The sequence below is a fragment of the Mobula hypostoma genome, chromosome 3 (genome assembly GCF_963921235.1).
Source record: "Mobula hypostoma chromosome 3, sMobHyp1.1, whole genome shotgun sequence".
In the NCBI taxonomy this organism is placed as follows: Eukaryota; Metazoa; Chordata; class Chondrichthyes; order Myliobatiformes; family Myliobatidae; genus Mobula; species Mobula hypostoma.
In genome coordinates, this window is record NC_086099.1 from 81347889 (window position 1) to 81371704 (window position 23816).

The window sequence follows — 23816 nt, forward strand, 5'->3', positions numbered from 1 at the left end:
AGGGAGATCAGTTTAAAAACATTTCCAAGACAAGTTTTCTTTTTAAACAGTCACAGTGCCTGGAATACACTGTTAAGGGAAAGTGATGGAATCAGATACAAAAGCAATGTTTCAGAGGTATTTCAACAGACAGATGAATTGACAGGAAATAAACCATTTGCAGGCAGAAGTACAGTTTAAATTGACATCATGGTTGGCACAGGCATCCAGGGCTTCAAAGCCTTTACCTGTCCTGTACTGTTCTATGTTTAACTGCCTTTAATCCAGTGAGCTTTAATCACTTTTGATACTTAATGTTAGTATTAATGATACTGTAACTACAAAAGTACAGCTATACTTCTATCAACTTATAATACTGCATTTCTTTTTATATAAGATAATGCTTGTGATGCTAATTACAATTGATTCAGTGAAATGAAATTCAAATAAGACTGTTCCTTAAAGATTTAAGATTTTCCTTTTTAGTTATCTCCAAGTTAGAAATTTCCTAAGTACTATACTTTCTTACTTTCCAACACTACCTCCTACATATATTTTAGATACTATAATTAACCTTTATCCATGTCAGAAAGGTGCAACGGCTATTATTTATAATACTATTATGAAACTTAGGAAAGCTCATTTGATAAGATTAGGTCAGATTGGGAACAGGAATTGGGCTTTATTATTTCGGCAGATGACTGGGTGCAGATTTTACAACTGGTCAATACTTCCTCTATCTGTGCTAAACATTCCCTAATTCAATTTAAAGTTGTCCATAGAGCACATATGTCCAAAGATAAATTAGCTCATTTCTATTCTCATATTAATCCTTTTTGTGACAGATGTCAGGGGGAGATAGCCTCTTTAACTCATATGTTTTGGTCCTGCCCTACTCTGGAAACTTTTTGGAGAGACATTTTTAATATTATCTCAAAGGTATTGAATATAGATATCTCTCCCCATCCTATTACTGCTATCTTTGGATTACCTAAAATTTCCAGTAATCTTTCTCCTTCAGCCCGTAGAATGATTGCATTTCTTACTTTAATGGCGAAAAGATGTATTTTACAACATTGGAAAGAGACTAATGCTCCAACTACGTTCTTTTGGTTTTCCCAGATGATATTATGCTTAAATTTGGAGAAAATTAGAAGTAATATTTATGATTCTTCAGTTAAATTCAAACAGACCTGGAGATCTTTTATTCAACATTTTCATTTAATGTAATTTTTATTTTCTCTCGGTCCATATTTATATTCCCTTCTTGCTTTTTAACTGTTTTTAATGGAGGTCGGATTTGAGGACATGATTGTTTTAAGTTGTTTAACTCTACTTGATTCCTAGTTAGCCCATTGCTTTGCTTTTTAGATTAGTTGCACGGTGGGTTTTTTTTTGGTTTTTTTTTCCCTTATTGATATATATAAAAATTAGTATACTATTATACTACCTTGTTATTTTATGTTTAAACTGCACTGTATTAATTTTTTCTGTATTAATATTTCCTGTAATATATTATATTGTAACAGTGTATTAGTGCCTATATGGTTTACCTTTTGTGTACTAATTCAATAAAAAGATTTGAAAAGAAAGAAAGATTTTCCTTAAAGGAGCTCCACACCTTTTATGCTCACTTGAAAGGGAAAATAAAAGGACAGCTATGAAGATCCCTACAGCACCCAATGACCCTGTGATCTCTGTCTTGGAGGCTGACGTCAAGCTGACTTTCAGGAGAATGGACCTTCGCAAGGCAACAGGCCCTGATGGAGTATCTGGTAAGGCTCTGAAAACTCATGCCAATCAACTGGTGGGGGTGTTCAAAGACATTTTCAATCTCTCATTGTAACAGTTGGAAACTCCCACCTACCTCAAAAAAGGGCAACAATTATACCAGTGCCCAAGAGCGGTGACAGCTGTCTTAATGACGATCGTCCAGTAGCAATCATATCTATGATGATGAAATGCTTTGAGAGGTTGGTCTTGACCATCAACTCCTGCCTCAGCAAGGACCTGGACCCACTCCAATTTGCCTATCACCACAATAGGTCTACAGCAGACACTATCTCATCAGCTTTCCACACAGACTTGGATCACCTGGACAATACAAATACCCAGGTCAGGATGCTGTTTATTGACTACAGCTTGGCGTTTGAGACCATCATTCCTATAGTTCTGATCAAAATGCTACAGAGCATGGACCCATGTACCTTCTTCTGCAACTGGATCCTTGGGTTCGTCACTGGAAGACCGCAATCTGTGTGGATTGGAAATAACATCTTCACTTCACTACTAATTAACACTGGGATGTGTGCTTAGCTCACTGCTCTACTCTCTCTACACCCATGACCGTGAGGTTAGGCACAGCTCAAATGGCATCTATAAATTTACTAATTTACCATTGTTGACGGAATCTCAGATGGTGATGAGAGGACGCACAGGAGTGAGATATACCAGTAAGTTGTGTGGTATCACAGCAACAATGCAAGTCCAAAGAGTTGATTGTGGTTATCAGAAAGGGTACGACAAGGAAATGCACACCAGTCCTCAAAAGGGATCAGAAGTGGAGCAAAGGAGCAATTTCAAGTTTCTAGCTATTAACATCTCCAAGGACTGAACCTGTTCCCAACATATCAATGCAACTATAAAGGCAAGACTGCGGCTATATTTCACTAGGAGTTTGAGGAGATTTTGTGTGTTGCCTAAAGCAATCGCAAATTTCTACAGATGTACCATGTACCATGGAGAGGATTCAAACTGGCTGGATCACTGTCTGGCTTGTGTGGGGGGGGGGGTGGAGAAATGCTACTGCACAGGATTGAAGTAAGTTGCAGAGTTGTACAATTAATCAGCTCCATCTTGGGCATTACACAAATTTCATGACATTTGCCGATGATATTAAACCTGATTCTGATTGTAGATCAAAGTATAATTAAAACTACATCAGATGATTATTAGGTATGTCACTGTTAAATAAACAAAAATTTAAAATATATGCAAGTATTTATTACCTGTTTAAACTAGCTGTAAAAATTGGCAACAGATTCCACTGAAAATGAGTCAAGAGTTTAAGGTTGAACTTCAGGGCACTTTCCTCAGTTTGGCAGAACTGGTCCTCACCTTCAATTCTCTTTCAGCTCCTCCCACTTTTTCCAATCTCAAGGTGTAGCCATGGAACCCATCTGAGCCCCACCCATGCCTGCCTTTTCATTGGCCACATGCAACAGACTATGTTCCAAGCCTTCCCTGGTTATGCTCCCCAACTAGTTCTGCGCAACATTGATGACTGCATCATACACCCATGCTGAGCCTGTTAATTTCATCAACTTTGCCTCCAATTTCCACCCTGCCCTTAAATTCTCTTGGTCCATTTCTGACACCTGTGTCTCCATCACTAGAGACATACTGTTTACTGCTGTCTTTTATAAACCCACCAATTCCCATGGCTATCTTCACTATACCTCTTCCCACTCTGTCTCCTGTCCCCTGTTCTCAGTTCCTTTGTCATTGCCACATCCATTTCCAGGATGAGGCTTTCCTTTCCAGGACATCAGAAATTTCTTCCTTCTTCAATGAGCAGAGTTTCCTTTCCTTCACTGTTGATGCTGCCCTCACCCACATTTCCATTTGCCAGACATGCACTCATCTCCCTCCTGGTACTTATCCCTGCAAATGGAAATGTTGCACCTGCCTATTCACCTCCATTCAGGGTCCCAAACATTCCTTCTAGGTGAGGCAACATGCAAATCTGTTGGGGTCGTCTACAGTATCCAGTGCTCCAGATGCATCCTCCTCTACATTTCTGAGACCCGACAAGCACCTTGGCTCCATCCACAAAAAAGTAGAACTTCCCTGTGGCCAATCACTTCAGTTCTCATCTTGTTCCCGTTCTGACATACCAGTCCATGGCCACTTTGGCCATGATGCCTCTTTCCATTTGACCTGCTGACTTCCTCCAGCATTTTCTATGTTGCTCTGGATTTCTAGCATCAGCAGGATCTTGTGTCTAATTCAAAAGCAAATTTAGGAAATGTAAATTATGCTGTTCAGGTTTCCAGTCACATTATCTTTTGGATTAAATAAGTGACATGAGCATGGGCTTGAATACTGCAAATTTTCATCACCATTATTTTTATGGGATTAATCCTACAATTTAGCTCTTTCCAGAGCATGGTAATAGTACAGAATCCCTAGGAAATTACTAAGGCCTATATATAATAGCGCACGTCACTTGCACCTCAATTCTTGGCACTTTATTGTTGGAGCAACAGTGTATACTGAATGATTCATCAAATGTAAGACCATATTGACAGTGGTTTTAAATCCCTCTACAGTACCTTTTTATCTCAAAGTGACAAGATAAAGCTCAAAGAGGAAACATAATTAAGCATTTGTTTACTTATTATTCTAAACCCATCTCAGAATGTAATTTGTTCATTTTCAACTTTCTACATGCAAAACTTCCATCCTTCATTGCGAATCAATACTGAAGGTCATAATCTGTGTAAACTCAAAACAAATGCACTGCAATATTGTATGATTTTCAGAAAAAGGCTTTAAAATGAACTGTGCTGGATTAGCTATAATTTAACACTTCAGTTCTCTTCAGAGAGCAAACATGGTTGACTCTAGTGAACTGTAATTAACCCCATTCAAATGTACAGTTGGTTTCACCATTGCTTTAATGCTTTTCAATGAAACAAATACAGTGATCAGTGCCAGTTACAAAAGAAATCTTTATCCTCTGTATGAAATTAAAGTTTTTGGTCTAAACGTATAAACACAAACATCTTTATTCAAGAAGTTCCTTATAGAATACCCCTGCCCAAGTATATAATTCATTACCATTTGAAAATTTTGATGCAGTTCTTATAAAAATACAATAAGACAGCAGTTCATGTTCCCTGACACTAAAGATTGCTCAAGTATTAACGCTGCAAAAGTTGTAAACATTACTTTCAGTATCTAACATCTGATGAAGTACATCAAAGCAACTATTTTTGGCAATTACAGTAGATAAGTTTCACCTTTTTATATTTTAAAAGGTGACATATAGAGTTCAAGTTTTCTCCCTTTCACTGTCACCTATTTGCATATTTACAGTGACATGGTGGTATGAAACAGATAGCTAGAAATCATTTAAAAGGCCTATAAATGTATTTATACATTCATTACCAAGATGAGAAAAATGGTTTGCGGCAGTGAAATGTCTGGGTAAAGGCATTGCTCAGGTGGACTATCCTGCCTTGACTTCCAGAACTACTTCGTTCCACAACCACACGAGGCATCTGAACTAACTGAATAGGACTTCTTCCATCTTTAAGTGCCTGAGTAAGGTTCAAAATCTAAACAAAAAGAAAGAAGGTGCATCATTTCCAATTACTTCACGATTTATAAATTCTGATCAGTTTTACAAGCTATTCCAATGCACTAATTGAACTGCAGTCTTTCCAACAGATTACCACTATAAATAATGTATATTACAGGTTTCATTCATCCATGGTTCTGCATTAAAGATGATAACATTCACTGTGTATTAACAATTTCTTCCATGAATTTTGGAGAAAAATGTTAATTTTACAGCCAAATATTAGATACAGTATCAGGCAAATATTTCTATATCAAAGTATCTGGATAAACAAAAAACATTTCAACAAAAAGCAGTTAAAAGTATACAACTTCCAAGTGAAATCTTGAACTTTATTTCACAGCAAATTTGAAGTCCAATCACATGCAAATATTACCTGTCCTCTCATCACTGACATCTGCAGTTCAAAAGTAGCTTTGTCAAACCCTCTGTCAGTCTGAAAGGAAGTGTATTTAAATATTAAACTCTCATTCCCATTAGCAGGGCTTTTACTTGGCTTATGCCCTTTATACCATGAGCAGAAAACTTTAAGTCATTATTTAAAACAAACTCTCATTCTTTGGATGTGCCAAGAAACAGATCCACACAGTCAATCGTTTTATCAATTCTGTACTGGTGCATTCAATTAGCTTCTCATGCAAGAAAAGTGCTATAAAAATGAAATGAAAAACAGGAAAAATATCTGGCACCTGAACAAAACGGATATCTGAAAAAAAAGACAAGCTATTATTTAATTTAATCTAATGACACAATACAAGACCTATTACTTCCTTTTCAAATCACTAGCAACCTTGCTCTGGGATTACTCGTTCACAATGAGAGAGAAGATCATCCAATACAGAGCGGACTAAAAACAATTAAAAGCTCCTGGTTGAAAAGACAACAATTTTCAAAGGATGCAAGAATAATCACATCCTTGCAGCATATGATTTATAGCAGGTACAAAGGAAAAACAAAATTACTATTTTGTTTTGGGCCATTCTGATGATGCAAAAGTATTAATTATCTATATTTGATAATTCATATATACTTTGAAATATTTTAATTTGTTATGTTTGATAAAACTAGCTAAAGACGCTAGTTTCTCCACAATTTCTGCCATCGTCAACGTGACTCTACCTCACCCAACTCTCTGCTTTCCACAGGGAATGTTCGCTCTGCGATTCCCTTGCCCATTCATCCTGTCCCACTAATCTACCTCTTGGCACGTATCCTTGCCAGCAACAGAAATGCTACACATGTCTATTCACCTCCTCCCTCACCTCCATTCTGGGTCCAAACAGTCCTTCCAGGTGAAGCAACACTTCACCAGTGAATCTATATCTGGTGCTCCCAATGGCCTCCTCTACATTGGTGAGACCCAATGTAAATTGGGAGAGTGCTTTGTTGCACAACTCCGCTCTATCCGCAAAATGGCCGGATTTCCCTGTCGTCAATCATTTGGATTCCTATCCCCTTTTCTCTTCTGACATGTTCTTGCAGCTATGCAGAAAGTTTTACTTCAAAAAAAAAAATTCCCAAAATACCGAATATTCCTAAAATAGCCAATATTTGGCTGCCTCAGAACAGCAAAAATAAGCACCCAAAGCAATTCTAAGAACTAAGCATAAAAAATCTTAAACGCTTACTAAGTACAACTCATAATATTGGTAAACAATATATTACGTAGATCCTAAAGGTTCAGGAAGGGGGGTTGCAGTGGCAATAAGCTCTCAGTACCTATTAAATGCTCCTGTTTGCATGCATCTCAAACGGCCTCCACTAACCAAGTCCCAGCTCCTGACCTTCAAGTGTGGCTTAGCCTGGCAGAACTGTTTCTATGGACAGGAGAAGGGCAAAGTTGGGTTACTGGCACCTTAAAACCGGTCACTCTGGACAGATGGGACTCGTCAGACATGGTTGGAGCTCATCTAGAAGGAAAGTGATTTCAAACTTCTGCTGTCTTGCACTCATGGGGAAATCCGGAGCTGGAGACCCCTAGGCAGTCCAGCTGAGTTCAATACTGACTGGCAACTCCTGTGATGTTGCTAGTGCTGTTGCTTTGGATTTACTCAGCTGTGTGGAGAGGGGAGCTTGCTGCATGGGCAGCAGCTTGCTCTCTGTATCGTACTGCCTTGGCTTGTGACAATGTAGACAGCTAGTAAACACATTCATAGTTGACCCTGGCCAATGGAGATCCTTAATTTTACAAGGTGCTTGCATAACTATGATGGCTTTTTCATCTGAACACAGATGAAGTAGCAATCATGGTTACTTGGATACAATAGATAATTTATAAAGATGAACTTTAACATCTTCAATTAACAAGATGATAGAACGTAATTATAATTGGATTGAATATTTTGATAGTAAATACTTTTAAGGCTTAAAAGAGAAAAGATGAGAGGTGCAGAATTCAGTGATGTTCTAACTTGATGGATTGACTTACCTTTTATATCTGCCAGTTTTGATATTCATTAAAAATGAGTAATTAACCATTACTTAGGATAAATTGATCTATGAACAGCAGTAAATGTAAACATAAATCACAGAACAGTTCTACTTTCCCAAGAAAAAAAGCTTACTGAATATTATATAAATAAAATCATACAGCATGAACTTCAGCATTACATACAAACTGCCATTTTCAATCAAGTCTCCTCTCTCCACTGGACTCTGGAGTTTTTCTGAATAATGAGCTTCAAACAGAAGGCAACTAGAAACATAACAAACCTTAAAGAGTTCATAAAGATCTTCACAGAGATCCTGAACAAAGTTCATATCTGAAATTCGAGGAAGGATCGAATCTCTCGTCTCCTGTGAAAAAGGAATCTTAGCTTGATGAAGCCAGGCCCAATGAAATGGATCTGTTGAAATAAATAGGTGAAGAACAAAAGTAAGAAAAACCAAGTTCTGCAATTCCAAATGAAATATAGAAGAGGATGGAAGCACTCAACTGAGCAGTTAGATAGATTAATTCAATTCCTTTATTGATTCCAAAGGAAATTACAGTGTCACAGTAGCATTACAAGTGCACAGATATACAAATATTAGAAGAGAAGTATGAATAAAAATAAGTTACCTTAAAAATAAGATGTACAAGATTTACAAGTCAAAGATTACAAGATTACTTCCCTGGCAATAGGTTGACTCATTATAGAGCCTAATGGCAGGGGATAAGAATGACTTTATTTGGTGCTCTTTGGAATAGTGCAGTCATCTTAGTCAATTACTAAAAGTGCTCCTCTGGTCAGCCAAGGTGGCGTGCAGAGAGGTAAGAAACATTGTCTAAAATTGCCAGGATTTTCTGGAGGCTTCTTTATTCTTCCACAGCCTCCAGTGTATCCAGTTTGCCTCCTATAACAGAGCCAGCCTTTCTAATGTTTATTGAGCTTGTTGGCATCACCCATGTGATGCCATTGCCCCAGCACGCCACCACAGAGAAGATTGTACTGGTGACAACAAACTGGTAGACCATCTGAAGGGGAGGCCTGCATACTCCAAAGGACCTCAGTCTCCTCAGGAAGTAGAGTGACTCTGGCCTTTCTTGTACACAGCCTCTGTGTTAGTGCTCCACTCAAGTCTGTCATCCAGGTGCATTCCCAGGTACTTGTAGATCCTCACCACATCCACGTCCTCACCATCAATGGTAACAGGGAGCAGTGCAGGCTTAATCTTCCTAAAGTCCATCACCATCTCACCATCTCCTTTGTCTTACTGATGTTGAGCTGCAGATGATTCAGCTTGCACCATTTGACAAAGTCCTCCATCTTGGCACTGTATTCATCCTCCTGCCCTCCCTTTATACACCCAACTATTGCTGAGTCATTAGAGATTTCCTGCAGATGACATGACTCAGTGTTGTATCTAAAGTCCGAGGTATACAGGGTAAACAAGAAAGGAGCCAATACAGTACCTTGTGGAGCCCTGCGCTGCTGATAGTCATGCCCAATACACAACTCTGAAGCCGCACAAATTGTGGTCTGCCAGCCAGGTAGTCCATTACTCAGGATACAATGGAAGTGCCAACTTGCATTGAACAGAGCTTTTCCACAGCAATGAGGGCTGTATGGTATCAGTGATGAGAGTTTAAAAACACAACTCACTTTCTTTTACAGTCCTGACAAATTATTTTTGTTCCAAAACATGCGTTTCCCTTTCCACAGATGTGTTTTCCAGCATTTTGTTTATTAATTAAATTCCCCAAAGATTTAAAGCTCATTGTAATTGTTACCTTTCCTACCCTAACCTTCCAAGTCATCACATCTGGGAACTCCGCTATAACCAGTAGCTGTTCTGCCTTGAGCTGTCAACATTCAAGCATGAGTACTTGGCTCTATACTGTAGATATCAAATTGTACAAAGTCAGCCAAAGTATACTCCAAAACTATAACCTAGAATGCCTCAGTTTTATTAGCAAACCTGCTAGGACTTGGATGGGTAACATTTGGAAAAAAGATAAATTTAAGGAAATAAAGTGCATGAGCAAATGGTCAAGACAGGAAGCCATCTGGCCTATCAAGCAATTCAGCTAGTCGCACTTTGCTACCCTCCTGCAAACTTACTCTGGACGCTTATTCAGATCCTGCTACCACCAGCAGCAATACACCAGTTGATGTGTACAAAAAACCCTAGTCTTAATTACTTTGCTGATCACCTTCACTCTGTGTCCTTCGTTCTTGACATTCACCAGTAGAAGCTGTCTCTATCTACACCCTATGTGATTTCAAGTGCTCCTAAAAGATCTTCTTGCAACCTCTTTTGTACAAAGGAGAACAGGTCTAGCTTCTCTAGCCTTGCTACCTAACTTAAGTTCTTTATTCCATGAATCATTTTAGCACATTTTTTCTGCACCCTTTCCAAAACCTTTTCCTTCATGCTTGACACCAAGAACAGGACAATACTCAAATCACGAGAGATTCAGAGGTACTTAGAAGGGATCTGGATGTACTTATACACAAATTATTGAAAGATAGCAAATAAAAAGTTCAACAATATTTTGGACTTTATTGCAAGATGACTTGAGGACAAGAATAGAAACAACATGCTCCAATTACATAGGGTGAGATCAATTTGGAATACTGAGGTTCAACAGTTGATTCCTGGGATGTTGGATTTGTAATTGGAGGGAAGATGAAGCGGAGTGTGCTGAAAACTCACGAACAAGGGTCCATAGACTCCTGGTTGCCAATCCGTGCTCTAGAGTTTACAAGGTTCTGAGGAGAACTCATATAAATTTACAAAATTTTGAAGATTTGACACAGTTAACCTTACACTGGAGATCTAGAACAAAGATTATCTCAAAATAAGGGTTCATTAATCGAGATAGAGATTAAAACAACAGTCGTCATCCAGGATGGTGAATCTTTAAAATGTTCTACACAAAAGGACTGTGGAGGTTCTATCACTGAGCATGTATATGACAGATCCACTATTTTTAGATATGTGGTGAATCAAAGAATACGGTTAGTGCAGGAAAGTGGCACTGGGTTGAAAGATCAGATTAATTATGCTAAACAACAAAGTAGGTTTTAGAGATCAAGGTCACGCCCGCCAGTGTTCCTCAAAGATTCAACACTTCTCTTTTGTTCCAGTATCCCAGGCTTCTATTTCTAAAACTCAGGATCCCATTTCTTTTTCAAATCATTTTTCCAACCTGCCTAGTCACTTTCAATGAACTTTGCACAGATAATTTAGGAATAGGAGTTGCCTATTCACCTCAGTTGTCATTCAATAAGATCATGCCTGATAGCCCTTCTCCTCCAAGTAACATTTCTCCAAGATGTTTTCCAGAATAATTTCCTTCTACCTTAAAATAGTTGAAAATTCCATTTCCCTTGCCATTTGAGCAAGTTCCAAAAATATGACCCTCAAAATGTTTCACTCCATCCTTTCAATCAACTAACTCCTTACTCCTCTAAATACCACTGAATAGAAACCAAGCCTGCTCAAATTTCTGTTACAGGTATTTGTATTATTCTAGTAAACCTTCTCAGAATTGCTTCAAACACAGTAACATCTTTCCTGAATAAGGACAGCAACATACTAGCCCAGATACAGCTCCATCAGTGGCCCTCTGCCAAAGCAAAACCTTCCTTGTTCAAGCAACACACATAAAAGTTGCTGGTGAACGCAGCAGGCTAGGCAGCATCTCTAGAAAGAGGTACAGTCGACGTTTCAGGCCGAGACCCTTCGTCAGGTCTAACTGAAAGAAGAGCTAGTAAGAGATTTGAAAGTGGGAGGGGGAGGTGGAGACCCAAGGTGATAGGAGAAGACAGGAGGGGGAGGGATGGAGCCAAGAGCTGGACAGTTGATTGGCAAAAGGGATATGAGAGGATGCATTCAATTACCCTGACAATAAATAGCATTCTTAGCTTTAACTATTTACAGTATTGAGAAGTGCTGTACACAAAAGGATCTGGGAATACAGGTGCACATTTCATTGAAAGTAATGTCACAGGTAGATATAGCTGTAAAGAAGGCTTTTGGCACATTGGCCTTCATAAATCAAAGTATGAGAACAGGAGATGGAATGTTATGTCAAAGTTATAAAAGATGCTGTCAAGGCCTAATTTGAAGTATTGTGTGCAGTTTTGGTCATCTACCCGCAGAAAAGACGTTTTAAAAAAAAGGTTGAAAGAGTACAGAAAGAATTTATAAGTGTAACACCCTGGGAAAGGTTTCACTGCTAATGTAATGGTCTTTTGGTAGAAGCAGGAAGTGTTTGGGTTATGGTTAGAGATAACGGGTGTTTTGTAATGTGAGCTGTCCAATGAAGGGAGTGTGTTTTCGTGTTATGTGCCTGACACCAGTGTGAGCTGGGTCTTTTGTTTGGTGGGAGATGATGGGAGAAGACACTGGAGAGAAAAGGGTCATAGGACTCAACCTGGAGTGGGGCCATGATTCGACCAAGCCCAAGGAGATCGAAGGAGGATTGGCGAAGGGGAAATCGTGAGCTCCAACGTGTGCACATTAGACTGTTTTATTAAAATGGGCCCTTATCTTTTTTTTTTGCTTTTTCTTTACTAACCCTTTAGTCGAATTAAGAATTCTAAAGCTAAATTGTTTAATTGTATGTGGTGCACTGTCTGTTATTTCGTGGTACTTATTTGTAACAGAGTATCCAGACAAACGAGATTTTGGGGTGTGCTTGCATCTCAATCTCACACGTTTGGCAGGGTCAGAGATTGTCTTCCCTAGACTTGCACTGCCAACAGAACCGGAGCATTTTTACAGCAGCGACATGCGGCACATGTGGCACATGTGGAAGGGCATTCAGGACATCACCAACGAAAGGACGTCTGTGCTGGTGATGCCTCCCTCCCTGATGCGTTGAACAACTTCTACGCTCGTTTTGAGGTGGAAAATGACGTGGTGGCAAAAAAGACCACTCTTCCTCCCAATGACCAGGTGCTGTGTCTTACCATGGCCGAGGTGAGGAGAACCCTATGCAGGGTCAACCCACGGAAGGCTGCTGGACCAGACAATATTCCTGGCAGAGTGCTCAGAGGATGTGCAGACCAGCTGAAGGATATTCTCAGGGACATTTTCAACATCTCCCTGAGCAGCACCATAATTCCAACGTGCTTCAAGGCCGCCACCATTGTCCGCGTGCCGAAGTCTTCAGTGTCCTGCCTCAATGACTACCATCCCGTTGCACTCACATCCATCATCATGAAGTGTTTTGAGAGGCTCGTCATGAGCATATCAAGATCCCGCTGCCCCCCCTCACTGGACCCCCTGCAGTTCGATTATCGTCCCAACCATTCAACAGACGACACCATCGTCACCACCCCCCACCTGGCCCAAAAAAGACACGTATGTTCGAATGCTGTTCATAGACTTCAGTTCAGCATTCAACACAATAATTCCTCAGAAACTGGAAAGCTGAGCCTACCGGGCCTGAACCTCCCTCTGCAACTGGATCCTAGACTTCCTGACTGGGAGACCTCAGTCAGTCCGGATTGGAAGCAGCATCTCCAACACCATCACACTGAGCACGCCACCCCCCACCCCCCACCCCAGGGCTATGTGCTCAGTCCACTGCTGTTCACTCTGCTGACCCACGACTGTGCAGCAATACACAGCTTAAATCACATCATCAAGTTCACCAATGACACAACCGTGGTGGGTCTCATCAGCAAGAACGACGAGTCAGCATACAGAGATGAGGTGCAGCAGCTAACAGACTGGTGCAGAGCCAACAACCCATCTCTGAATGTGAAAAAAAGAGATGGTTGTTGACTTCAGGAGGACACAGAGCAACCACTCTCCACTGAACATTGACAGCTCCTCCGTAGAGATCATTAAGAGCACCAAATTTCTTGGCATTCACCTGGCGGAGAATCTCACCTGGTCCGTCAACACCAGCTCCATAGCCAAGTTAGCACAGCAGTGCCTCTACTTTCTGCAAAGGCTGAGAAAAGTCCATCTCCCACCCCCCATCCTCACCACATTCTACAGAGGATGTATCGAGAGCATCCTGAGCAGCTGTATCACTGCCTGGTTCGGAAATTGCACAAGACCCTGCAGCAGATAGTGAGGTCAGCTGAGAAGATCATCGGGGTGTCTCTTCCCACCATTATAGATATTTACACCCACGCACCCCTCATACAAACTCTTCTTCCTCCTGCCATCTGGCAAAAGGTACTGAAGCATTCAGGCTCTCATGACCAGACTGTGCAACAGTTTCTTCTCCCAAACCATCAGACTCCTCAATACCCAGAGTCTAGACTGACATCTACATCATTTATTATTATATTGTAATTTGTCCTCTACTGTGCCTATTGTCTTGTTTATTATTTATTGTACTGCCCTGCACTGTTTTGTGCACTTTATGTAGTCCTGTGTAGGTCTGTAGTCTGTGTAGCCTTGTGTTGTTTCACTTAGTCTAGTGTAGTTTTGTGTTGTTTCATGTAGCACCATGGTCCTGGAGGAACGTTGTTTCGTTTTTACTGTGTACTGTACCAGCAGTTTATGGTTGAAATGACAATAAAAAGCGACTTGACTTGATGTTGCTTGGGCTAAAAGACCTGAGTTGGAAGGAAAGATTGAAAAGGTTAGGACTTTATTCCTTGAAGCGCAGAAGATTGAGGAGAGATTTGATAGAGGGTTATGGATAGGGTAAATGCAAGTAGGCTTTTTATCCCTTACTGAGGTTGGGTGGAACGACAACTAGAGGACATAGGTTAAGGGTGAAAAGTGAGAAGTTTAAGGGGAACACAGAGGGAAACTTCTTCACTGAGGGTCATGAGAGTGTGGAATGAGTTGCTAAAGGACTCATTTCCGTACTGTACTTTTCTATAACTTGACTGTACCTGCTTTCGGATATTTAACTATGCTTTGTACCCTTATTTGAATTGCACCCTTTTCTATATATTACCTCCTCATCCTGCCAAACAAGATGCAGGACTATACAGTTCCCGATATAATGTTTTATCTACCGAATACAATTGCCTGCATAGCATCTTACTGTGCTTATTATTCACCATGCATCTATTACGTACATATCGTCTTTCCCTCCCCTGCTTCTTCAGTCTAGCCTGAACTGTTAATACCAAGTGTGAACTAAAAAGGGTTGAAAATATAAACAAGGGGCATCATTTTAAAATGATTTACAAGAACAGGATTGCATGTTAAAGTCACAACATGGCGGGAGGAGAAGATGGCGGCGCGTCTGCGTGTGTGTAGCCCTCCGGTGAAAAATTATATCGTATCTGTTAAATAGGGGCCGTGGACAATTCTGATTTGATGGAGAATGGACGTGAAAGCACAGAGGAACATCTGGAGAAATTTCTGAAACACCCGTTCACTGTTGTCGTTACTGTGTGGTCGGGAATCTTTCGGAGAGTAGGCCTCAAAATCCACGGCCTTGCCTGCTTTTGGCGACTGAAAAGGAAGTCGAATCGTTTGGACAGAGATGGTGCTCAGTACTCGGTGTCAGAGAGCTGATCAAAGCTCGAAGTTTTCAGATGACTCAGAGTCGGATTGTGATCGGCATGGCAGGGAGAGTTTTTCTTCCTTCTTCCGTCTGCGTGAAATGTGGGACATTTGAGAAACTTTGAACTTTACTGTGTTCATGGACTTCTTCATCAAGTTATGGTATTGTTGCACTGTTGTAACTATATGGGATAATTATGTGGTTTTGTCAGCTTTTTTCAGTCTTCATCTGTCCTGTGTTTTGTGATATCACACCGGAAGAAATAATGTATCATTTCTTAATGCATGCATTACTAAATAACAATAAAAGAGGACTACGTGTCTTCATAATCTAACATTCTCAAAGCTGACATCATTAAAACATTTCACAAGTGGAAAAACATGCAGGAAAAAATTAAAATTAAGGATTTTAAACAGATTACAATCTTTGAAAAGTGCTTCACTCTGAGAACTGAAAATACTATAGATTTTAACAGTACTTACAAGCTCTCCATTCATCAGGATGCTTAAATGGAAATGCCAATCCATTGTCAATGGCTGCAATTTTAATGATAGGTTCTTTGCAATGTGTCCATTCTGAATCCTACAAATATAAAAGAATAGTTTTAACTTTATAGCTACAAATACTAAAATGTATTAATGGAATGTGTTAAAAAGCTATTGGCAATAGCAATTCCACTTAAAATACCCACGAAGTAAACAAAAAACATACCAAGTAATCCTATTAATTTCCACGTACCACAATCAAGCATGAACCAGAACACAGACTTTCAAAATCTTCCTTGAATGAGGTGACATCATTTCCCATCTAAGATTTCCAATGCCAATGGCATAAATGAGCTCAGATGATTGCCTGCACTATTTTGATCAGTATCTGTTTCAAGATTGCTATGTACAGTATTTGGTCTGTTCACATCAATAACTGGGTGAAAGGGAGGGGTGGAGGCATGGGACAGGAAGAAGTCTCCATTTTCTCTCACTTCCCCTTTCAGACCAACTCCCTGCAACTCTCACCCCCCAACAACCCAGGATTCTCTTCCAACTTCCCCTTCTGTTCCTTTAACTCCCTTTCTATGCCCTTATCCCTCAGATCAGCCTTTAGCTTTCCTCTCTTCTTCAGCTCGCCCCCCCTGCCCCCCCCACACATAGTTTCCCTCTCTTTCTCCTTCTCCCACTGCCACTACCCTGAGGACAGCTGGTTAGTCTTTCCCTCTACCATGCTGCCCACTTTTCAACTCCTTGTAATCAGTAGCTTGGGCTTTCTGCGGTCTAATAGCAAAACAACTGCTGATCCAAGTCTTTTTAAAATGCACATATGACAACCTTATCAACATGTAAACCCTACCAAACTCTGAATGGAAATAGTCAGACTCCTTCAGATCCTACACATTACCTTGAAATTTCTGTTCCCTTGTTATCGATGTAACCACTTCAAAGAAATAGATGCTCATTTCACAATTATTCTGCAACTAATATTCTAGTTACCACAATTCAATTATCCCTGACTTCTCATCCTAAAGAAAACAACCCTAGTCCTGATCAACCTCCATCATTAAATTTTTCCCATCCAACCAGCTCCCTTGTAATTAAATAAACAATGTAAACTATCCCTGGTTTCGAATTGGGCGATAACATCGAGGAGAAGTTTATGTAAATGAGTAGAGAATAAAACAGGATGAATGTAACTGTGTGTTTGATGGCAAATGCAGAATTGCTGGACTCAAGGATCTACTTCCATGTTACATTTACATCCAAAGGCATTATCATCAGAGACCCCAAAATCAACATCCTGAAATTCAAATGGACTCGCCACAAAAATACAATGGTTACAAGAACATATCAGATACTATATACTTAGCTCTTTCCCTGACCCCAAATCCTTGCTACTGTCAACACGACAGAAGTAGGAATACAATGCAATACTCTCCACTAGCTTGAATATGAGCAGCTCCAATTGTCAATGAGATGACACAGGACATAGTACCTCAAGTGACTGACAATACAAATTGGCCATGAAAGATGTATAAAATATTTTATAACTTGACGACCTATACATATTGAATTGAATGATCTTTATTATCATTATACATAGGTACAATGAAACTCTGCTTGGCTTCCTCTCAGGCAATTAAAGCAGTAGATAAAAACAAGACAGTAATAGAAAAACAGTATTAAATAGATACGTAGCAAAAATGAGTTGCAGCAGCACCAGAATATCACAGTAATGCACAAAGTGCCGTTAGTGCAAGTACTTGAGTCCTCGTATGTGCTCAGTTTCAGTCATTGTTCTGTGGGAGTGGTGTGATGGAGGCCACAGCTCTGGGATAGAAGCTGTTCCTCATACTATTTGTTCTGGCTTTTAGTGTCCTGAACCTTTTGCTGGACAGCAGCAGGTCAAACAGGGAGTGGCCAGGGTGTGTGGTGTCTCTGGTTATGCTGATTGCTTTCCTCCTGAGTCTGCTGGAATTATGGAGTTGGAGGTGTAGATGGGTATATGGAGGTGTATATGTTTAATAAGTATATTTTGCTTAAAAACAAAATGTACTTTCCCTTGAAACAACAAAAAAAATCAAACTTGCAAGATACCAAGAATAAAAATACTCCATATCATGGAAATTTCCACCACTCACTTTATCACAAAACTCTGTTGTATTTTCTGGTTTTTCATATTTCATTAACCAGTTATCATTTCCTCTATCTGTGGAGAGAAGAGAAACTAGTCAATTGATCTGGTACCCAGTTCTTTTGCCTCATGTATAAATCACCAAAAAACACAAAACAATTTTTCCAGTTTTCATTTATATTTCCTTCAAAATTTAAATGTTGCAGCCATTTGAGCTTCACGTTGACTTCTACAGCTGTGACACAGATTTGTTTTTCATATATAAAAAAGCTTTAAAGTGGAGTGGCTGCACCACAGTTTGGTATGTAGGCTCCAATGCACAAGAATGCAAGAGGCTGCAGAAGGTTGAAGACTCAGCCAGCTCCATCACAGGCACAACCCACCCACCGTCAAGGACATCTTTAAGTGTCAACACCTGGATGTATGTGTGCCCTCTAGTTTTGGACTCCCCAGCCCTTGGAAAAAGACTGACCGCCCACCTTACCTATATCCCTGATTTTATAAACATCTTTCTATGAGATCACTCCTTGTTCCAGGGAATCCAACATGACTAACCTCTCCCTATTAACTCAGGATTTCTAGTCCAGACAACAACCTCCTAAACCCTCCTCCTGCACCCCCTCCAGTCTTTCCTACAACAGGGTGACCAAAACTATGTAAAACTCTAAGTGCAGCCTCACCAATAACTTACACAACTGCAACGTAATGTCCCTCCTCCTAAATTCAATGCACTGATATTTCCTTCATCACACTACTTACGTGGCCACCTTCAGCAAACTGTGAACTTGCACTCCCCAGTCCACTATTCAACAACATTCAGTGCCCACTTAGACAAACCCCCCCCCAAACCCTGTGGTCAGATGAAATTTGAGGAGCAGATAATTCAAGAAATTGCATATAGTAGTGGGAGTAATAGGGTAATGCGAGTGAGAGATTACAAATTTCTCAGAATCGACTGAGCTACCCAGAGTGCAAAGGGCCTGGGTGGGGAAGATTTTAGTGTGGCCAAGACAGTTTTCTCACACAAGATATAAGAGAACTTATGGGGAAGGAGAAATAATGGACCACCTCTTAAGGAATGAGGCTGGCCAAGTAATTGAAGTGGCAGTTACAGAGCACATTAAGTTCAATGATCACAATTCTTAGTTTTAAAGGGGTTATGGGAAAAGATAGGACATTAACAGGTGGACCTGTTCTGAACTGAAGCAGGGCCAGCTTTGAAAGCATTAGGCAGGATCTAACTAGGATCAATTTGGTAACACTTTAAAATCAAAGGGCAGACATTCCAAGTTCGGGAAACCCACGCTGATGAGAAATATCGATGCCCTGGTAAAGAAAGAGAAGAAAGTGTTCATCATGTTTAGGCATCTGCGTGTGCATGAATTCCTTGATAAACGAAAAGCTTAAGACCGGGCTGAAGAGGGAAATGAAGAGGGCAGAGTGGGTATGAGATTTGGCAGGCAAAGTTAAAGGTAATCCCTCAAGATTCTTCAGTTAAATTAACAGTAAAATAAAAATGAGATATGTGAAGAGGTAACTAAGGGGATAGATATATAATTCTATTTGTAGCTTTGAATCGATTTGAATAATTTTTACAATTATTTGTCACTGTGTTGAATTTGTGGTTCATATTTTCTTTTACTGTGCATCATAAATCAAAATGCTTTATAGTTTCTATGCAATGACCAGAAAGAGAGAGGGAAGCGCTGGAGATGTAGTCTGGGAGCCAAGGGGGCAGTAACCCAAAAAAGTTAGGGAACCATTGGTCTAATATAGTCCACCAAGGTGATCATCCCCTTATTTCCAAGTTCTACCCAGATGGCCTCATTAGACTCTTCCTCAAAAATATTCCCCCCCCCCCAAGCACTGTTCTTATCAAAAAGGCAACAGTTCTTCACTCTTACCTGTTCCTCGATCAAGCCTAAAACCTCAATATCCCAGAACACTGAGCTGCCAAGTCCTGCTTTTCAACAAACTCCTGCCCCCTGCACTTCCTCTTCAGGCATACATTCATCTGGCCTAACTTTTACCATTCCTGGACTTACTAGCATGTGGCACAAACAGTAATCTGGAGCTCACTCCTCGAGACCCACATTTTAATTTCTTATCCAATTCCCTATACCCATTTTGCAGGACCTCATCCCTTGTTCTACTTCTGTTATTTGTACCAATGTGAAAAACAAACCTCAGTCTGCACCCCTCAAAGAATTTTCTGCAGCCACTCAGAGACGGCCTCGACCGAGCACCTGGGAAGCAACAAACCATTCAACAGCCACAGAATCTCCAATCTTTCCCCCCTCACTATACTATCTATCATTATTATTTGCATGTCTGCACCTTTTCCCTTCTAGTCAGAGACACAACTACTGCTGCCAGCCCCTGAAAGAACATCCCTCTCAACAGAATCTAAAGAGGCATAATTGTTTGTGAGGGGAATGGCCATAAGGGAACTCTGTACTGACTGCCTATTCCCCTTCCTTCCCCTGGTATCACCATTCATCTGAAGTCTGCATCTTCAATGTGACCATCTCAGTAAATCTCCAGAGCCTGATTGCGTGAATTCACAGACCAAGGGAAGCTAGGGAAGAAATTATGGGGTCCCTTGAAAAGATATTTGCTTCAAGTTTAGCCATTGGTGAAGTTCCAAAAGACTGGAAGTGGCTAATGTACAATTATTTTAGACCCACAAGGACAATAATGAAGTTTTAAGGGTATTGGGGATATAAGAAATGATTCTTGGACTCTTGTAAATAACAGGTTAAAATTAAGTGCCAGCTTGTGTGTGCTCTGTTCTGGATAGTGTGCAAAGTCTGTCCTTCACTGCAGAATCTGCCTGCAGCTTGCTTAGATTAACAACTCACAGATGTCCCTTGGGAATGTATGTAGAGTTGGGGTTCTCATATTGAACTAAGTTCCCTGCTTTGTCTACTACTATGTTGACTCAGGCCCAGGGGGAGTCGACACTAGGGGGCTGGCGTCGGGCACGATGACCCCTGGGTGGAACTTGGGATATAACCTCTTGTCTAATGAAAGAGAATAACTGATAAGGACTGAACAGAACATTCATTTGTAATTAAAACTTTCATTTTGTGGACCCTCTTATCTAAGTAATTAAGTTTTGCTCTAACTGACTTGGCAGGAATATCTGTTGAACTGAGTGCTCTGTTTCGCTAGTTCTATAAATTGTAACATTTCTGCAGGTTAGACAGAAGTTCGTCACAAGCCACCAGAGGGAGAGGAATTCTGTCCCTCTGATGATTGGCTCGGAGATTCTCGCCAGCTGAATTCAAACAAATAAACTGGTGAAAAGGATAAAGTAAAGAACTGTTTGTGGTATGGTTATTGGTCCAGCGAATTTAAAGTTTACATTTGGTGCCATGACTTGGATCCCAACATAGGGAACGCTTCTCTGGGCTGAGTAAATGACCGAGGGTTTGAATCGGACACAATCGAGTGCTGGAGCGCCCCGAGGTGTTTTACGTCTGGCCACTCCTTGTGTCCAGTCAGGCATTCTGCCCTTCACCCATCGAAACTTGTACCTTGACAGGATCCAACGAACCACCCGGACCAGGAGAATAAGGTAAGCAGTTGTTTTTGAGAGCATCAACGGAGAATAAGGCTAGCAGTTGTTTTTGTGAGGTTGCTGCGGGTGACATTGGCTATTCTGTATTACGCTTGGAACGGGATTACGAGCCCCGGTCAGGAGAAGTGGTTGCCGCTGCCCGACGAATTCGGTAAATGCCTCAGGATATGGCTGGTTGAAATTTGATGATAAGGATATGAGACTAGCAGCCTGGTAAATTTCTCACCTCAGCAGCAAAAATATGGCCGGTTGAAATTTGATGACAAGGATCTTCTGATGTTAAGTGCTGCACTTAAGCAAGCGATTGGGAAACGGTGTATGGCCCCCGGGTGGAACACCTCGTGAACAAGCAGTGAATTTAATTTGGAAAAAGAATTGCAGTAAAAAGTGGAAATTATTGATTAAAAAAATGGAATGATAAAGCTGATACCAAATGGAATAATACTTTACTGGCCAGTTAGAGGAACAATGCCTGTGATAAAGGGGTGTAGAGGTATGTACGTCAGAAGGAAATCCCAAGAGTTGGGAAACATTAAAGCGGAGTGCGAGTGGGTAGATGGGAGAAGAAAAAGAGAACGAGAGAAACAAAGAAAACAGGCAAAGGCAGATACAGACAGACAGGAAGGTTTAAATCGGCAGTGCCGCGCGCGTGATCCAGGGCTAATATGGGATCCCAAACCCATGTCTGGCATACTGACCCTGTTTGAGGACAGTGACCGCAATGAGGATTGGGCACCCACCATATCCTCCACCTTACCAGGGGCCGAGTGCACCCAGTGCTCCCAAACCCCAATCTTCCCAGTACTCAGACACAGTGGCCACTCGGGTAAAACAGCGGCGGTAGGGAAGGGGAGGCTCTCTATACCCTGAGATCCAGGAAGGGAGTACTGAGGATTACTCCGAGACAAGGAGGGAAGAATCCAATAAAACCCCAGAGTTAATGGCTCCACAGAGACAATTGCCCAACTGAATGTTGCCCAATTCACGAGCAGCCAAGGAGGGGCAGCCCTCAGTAATTCTTGTATATGCACCCTGGAAGCCTCAAGAAATGATATTGATCATGAATCAGGCCCCAGATAGAAAAGAAAATCCAGCACAGTTTGCTCAGTATGTCCGCAGTACTATACAAATGTATAATGCAACCCCGCAAGATTTATTCAGTCTCTGCTGCTTGATTTTCTCAGCTGATGAGGGGTGGAAGTGGAAGGCAGAATTAAGATACCAAACCTATCAGGAGTTGCAGGCCCGAATCAATAATGAGAATGAATAGACAGACCAGATTATTCAAGCCTTGGAGAGGGCTCTCCAACAACCTGTAAATATCACTAAAGTACTTGAATGCAAACCTAAGCCTGGGAAATCGGGACCAGACTATCGGGAGCGATGTGGCCTGCTACGGCACTTTCGCAGAGACCAAGCCTCTAATAATGCGAATCCGTCCCCCCAGTTTAATGCCTTATTGCTCCAATGCTTACCAATTAAGTTAGCCAACATGATTAAAACAATTAATATGGATTGGCCTGACAATGATCGAAATCGAATGCGACGGGTTTTGACATATTATTGGGACCCAGTGTGAGGTTTCATTTACAGCCACCACCAGTCTGAGGTGTAATCTAGCAGGGAGAGACTTGCTCTGTCCTTGGAAGTCGAGATTCTATGCACAGACAAGGGTATCATCCTGGGACTAATGAACAACCGACAGCTTCCCCAGTTACCAACAACCCACCCACCCCGCCCCCCAGTGGCGGGCACTTAATCTGGACTCCACTTGTTTGAACCCCCTCTGCCAGAGGCAGACCCCCCCCCATGTGACCCTGTGCTATGACCCTACGGGGTGCTCAACTGAGAAAAGCCAATATTGTCGCAAACACGAAATCTGCAGTTGCTTGAAAGCCAATATTATGCACCCTTCGAGGGACAGAAGTTCTCAGCCACGGTGATTAGAGAGGTTAAAAGAAAAGAGGGCAGTGCATTACTGGCCGAAGTTCTGGATTTTCTTTGGCAATAGACAGGACTAGTGGTTCCCCTTACCATTGTTAGGGTTGGCCCTGGGTTCAAGCCAAAGAGCCTAGGACTCCTTGCCTACACCCTGACGAAAAAAGCCTCCAGCACCGAGGGAGAATGGCAAGACTTGCCGCGGGCTAACTCCAATACTGGAAGGAGTCAGAGGTGAAGACGGGACATCTGGTAAGACACTCCTTTAATATTGACCGAACCCAAGACGTTGTACCCCAACGCTGGGCAATTTCAGGTCATGAAGTCGGCCACACCAACTGCCCCCCTGTCTGGATCACCGTGAAAGAAGGACAGACTCTCCCATCCCTTCTGCAATACCCCCTCAAGCC

General features: G+C 41.2%; 1 protein-coding gene across 2 annotated transcripts in view; it reads right to left on the bottom strand.

Annotated features, from left to right (window-relative positions):
- Positions 1-4376: 4376 nt before the first annotated feature.
- Positions 4377-23816, bottom strand: part of LOC134344097 (phosphatidylinositol 4-kinase type 2-beta-like) — a 60266-nt gene continuing 40826 nt past the window's right edge. The window contains exons 6-10 of one of the 2 annotated variants that reach the window (XM_063043349.1): positions 17893-17960; positions 15746-15845; positions 8057-8190; positions 5721-5780; positions 4377-5321 (exon numbers count right to left, since the gene is read on the bottom strand). In XM_063043349.1, coding sequence (XP_062899419.1) covers positions 5148-5321; positions 5721-5780; positions 8057-8190; positions 15746-15845; positions 17893-17960 — 536 coding nt within the window. In that variant the 3' untranslated portion in view covers positions 4377-5147. The remainder of the gene's footprint in view (positions 5322-5720; positions 5781-8056; positions 8191-15745; positions 15846-17892; positions 17961-23816) is intronic. The other variant, XM_063043350.1, reaches the window with a different exon arrangement.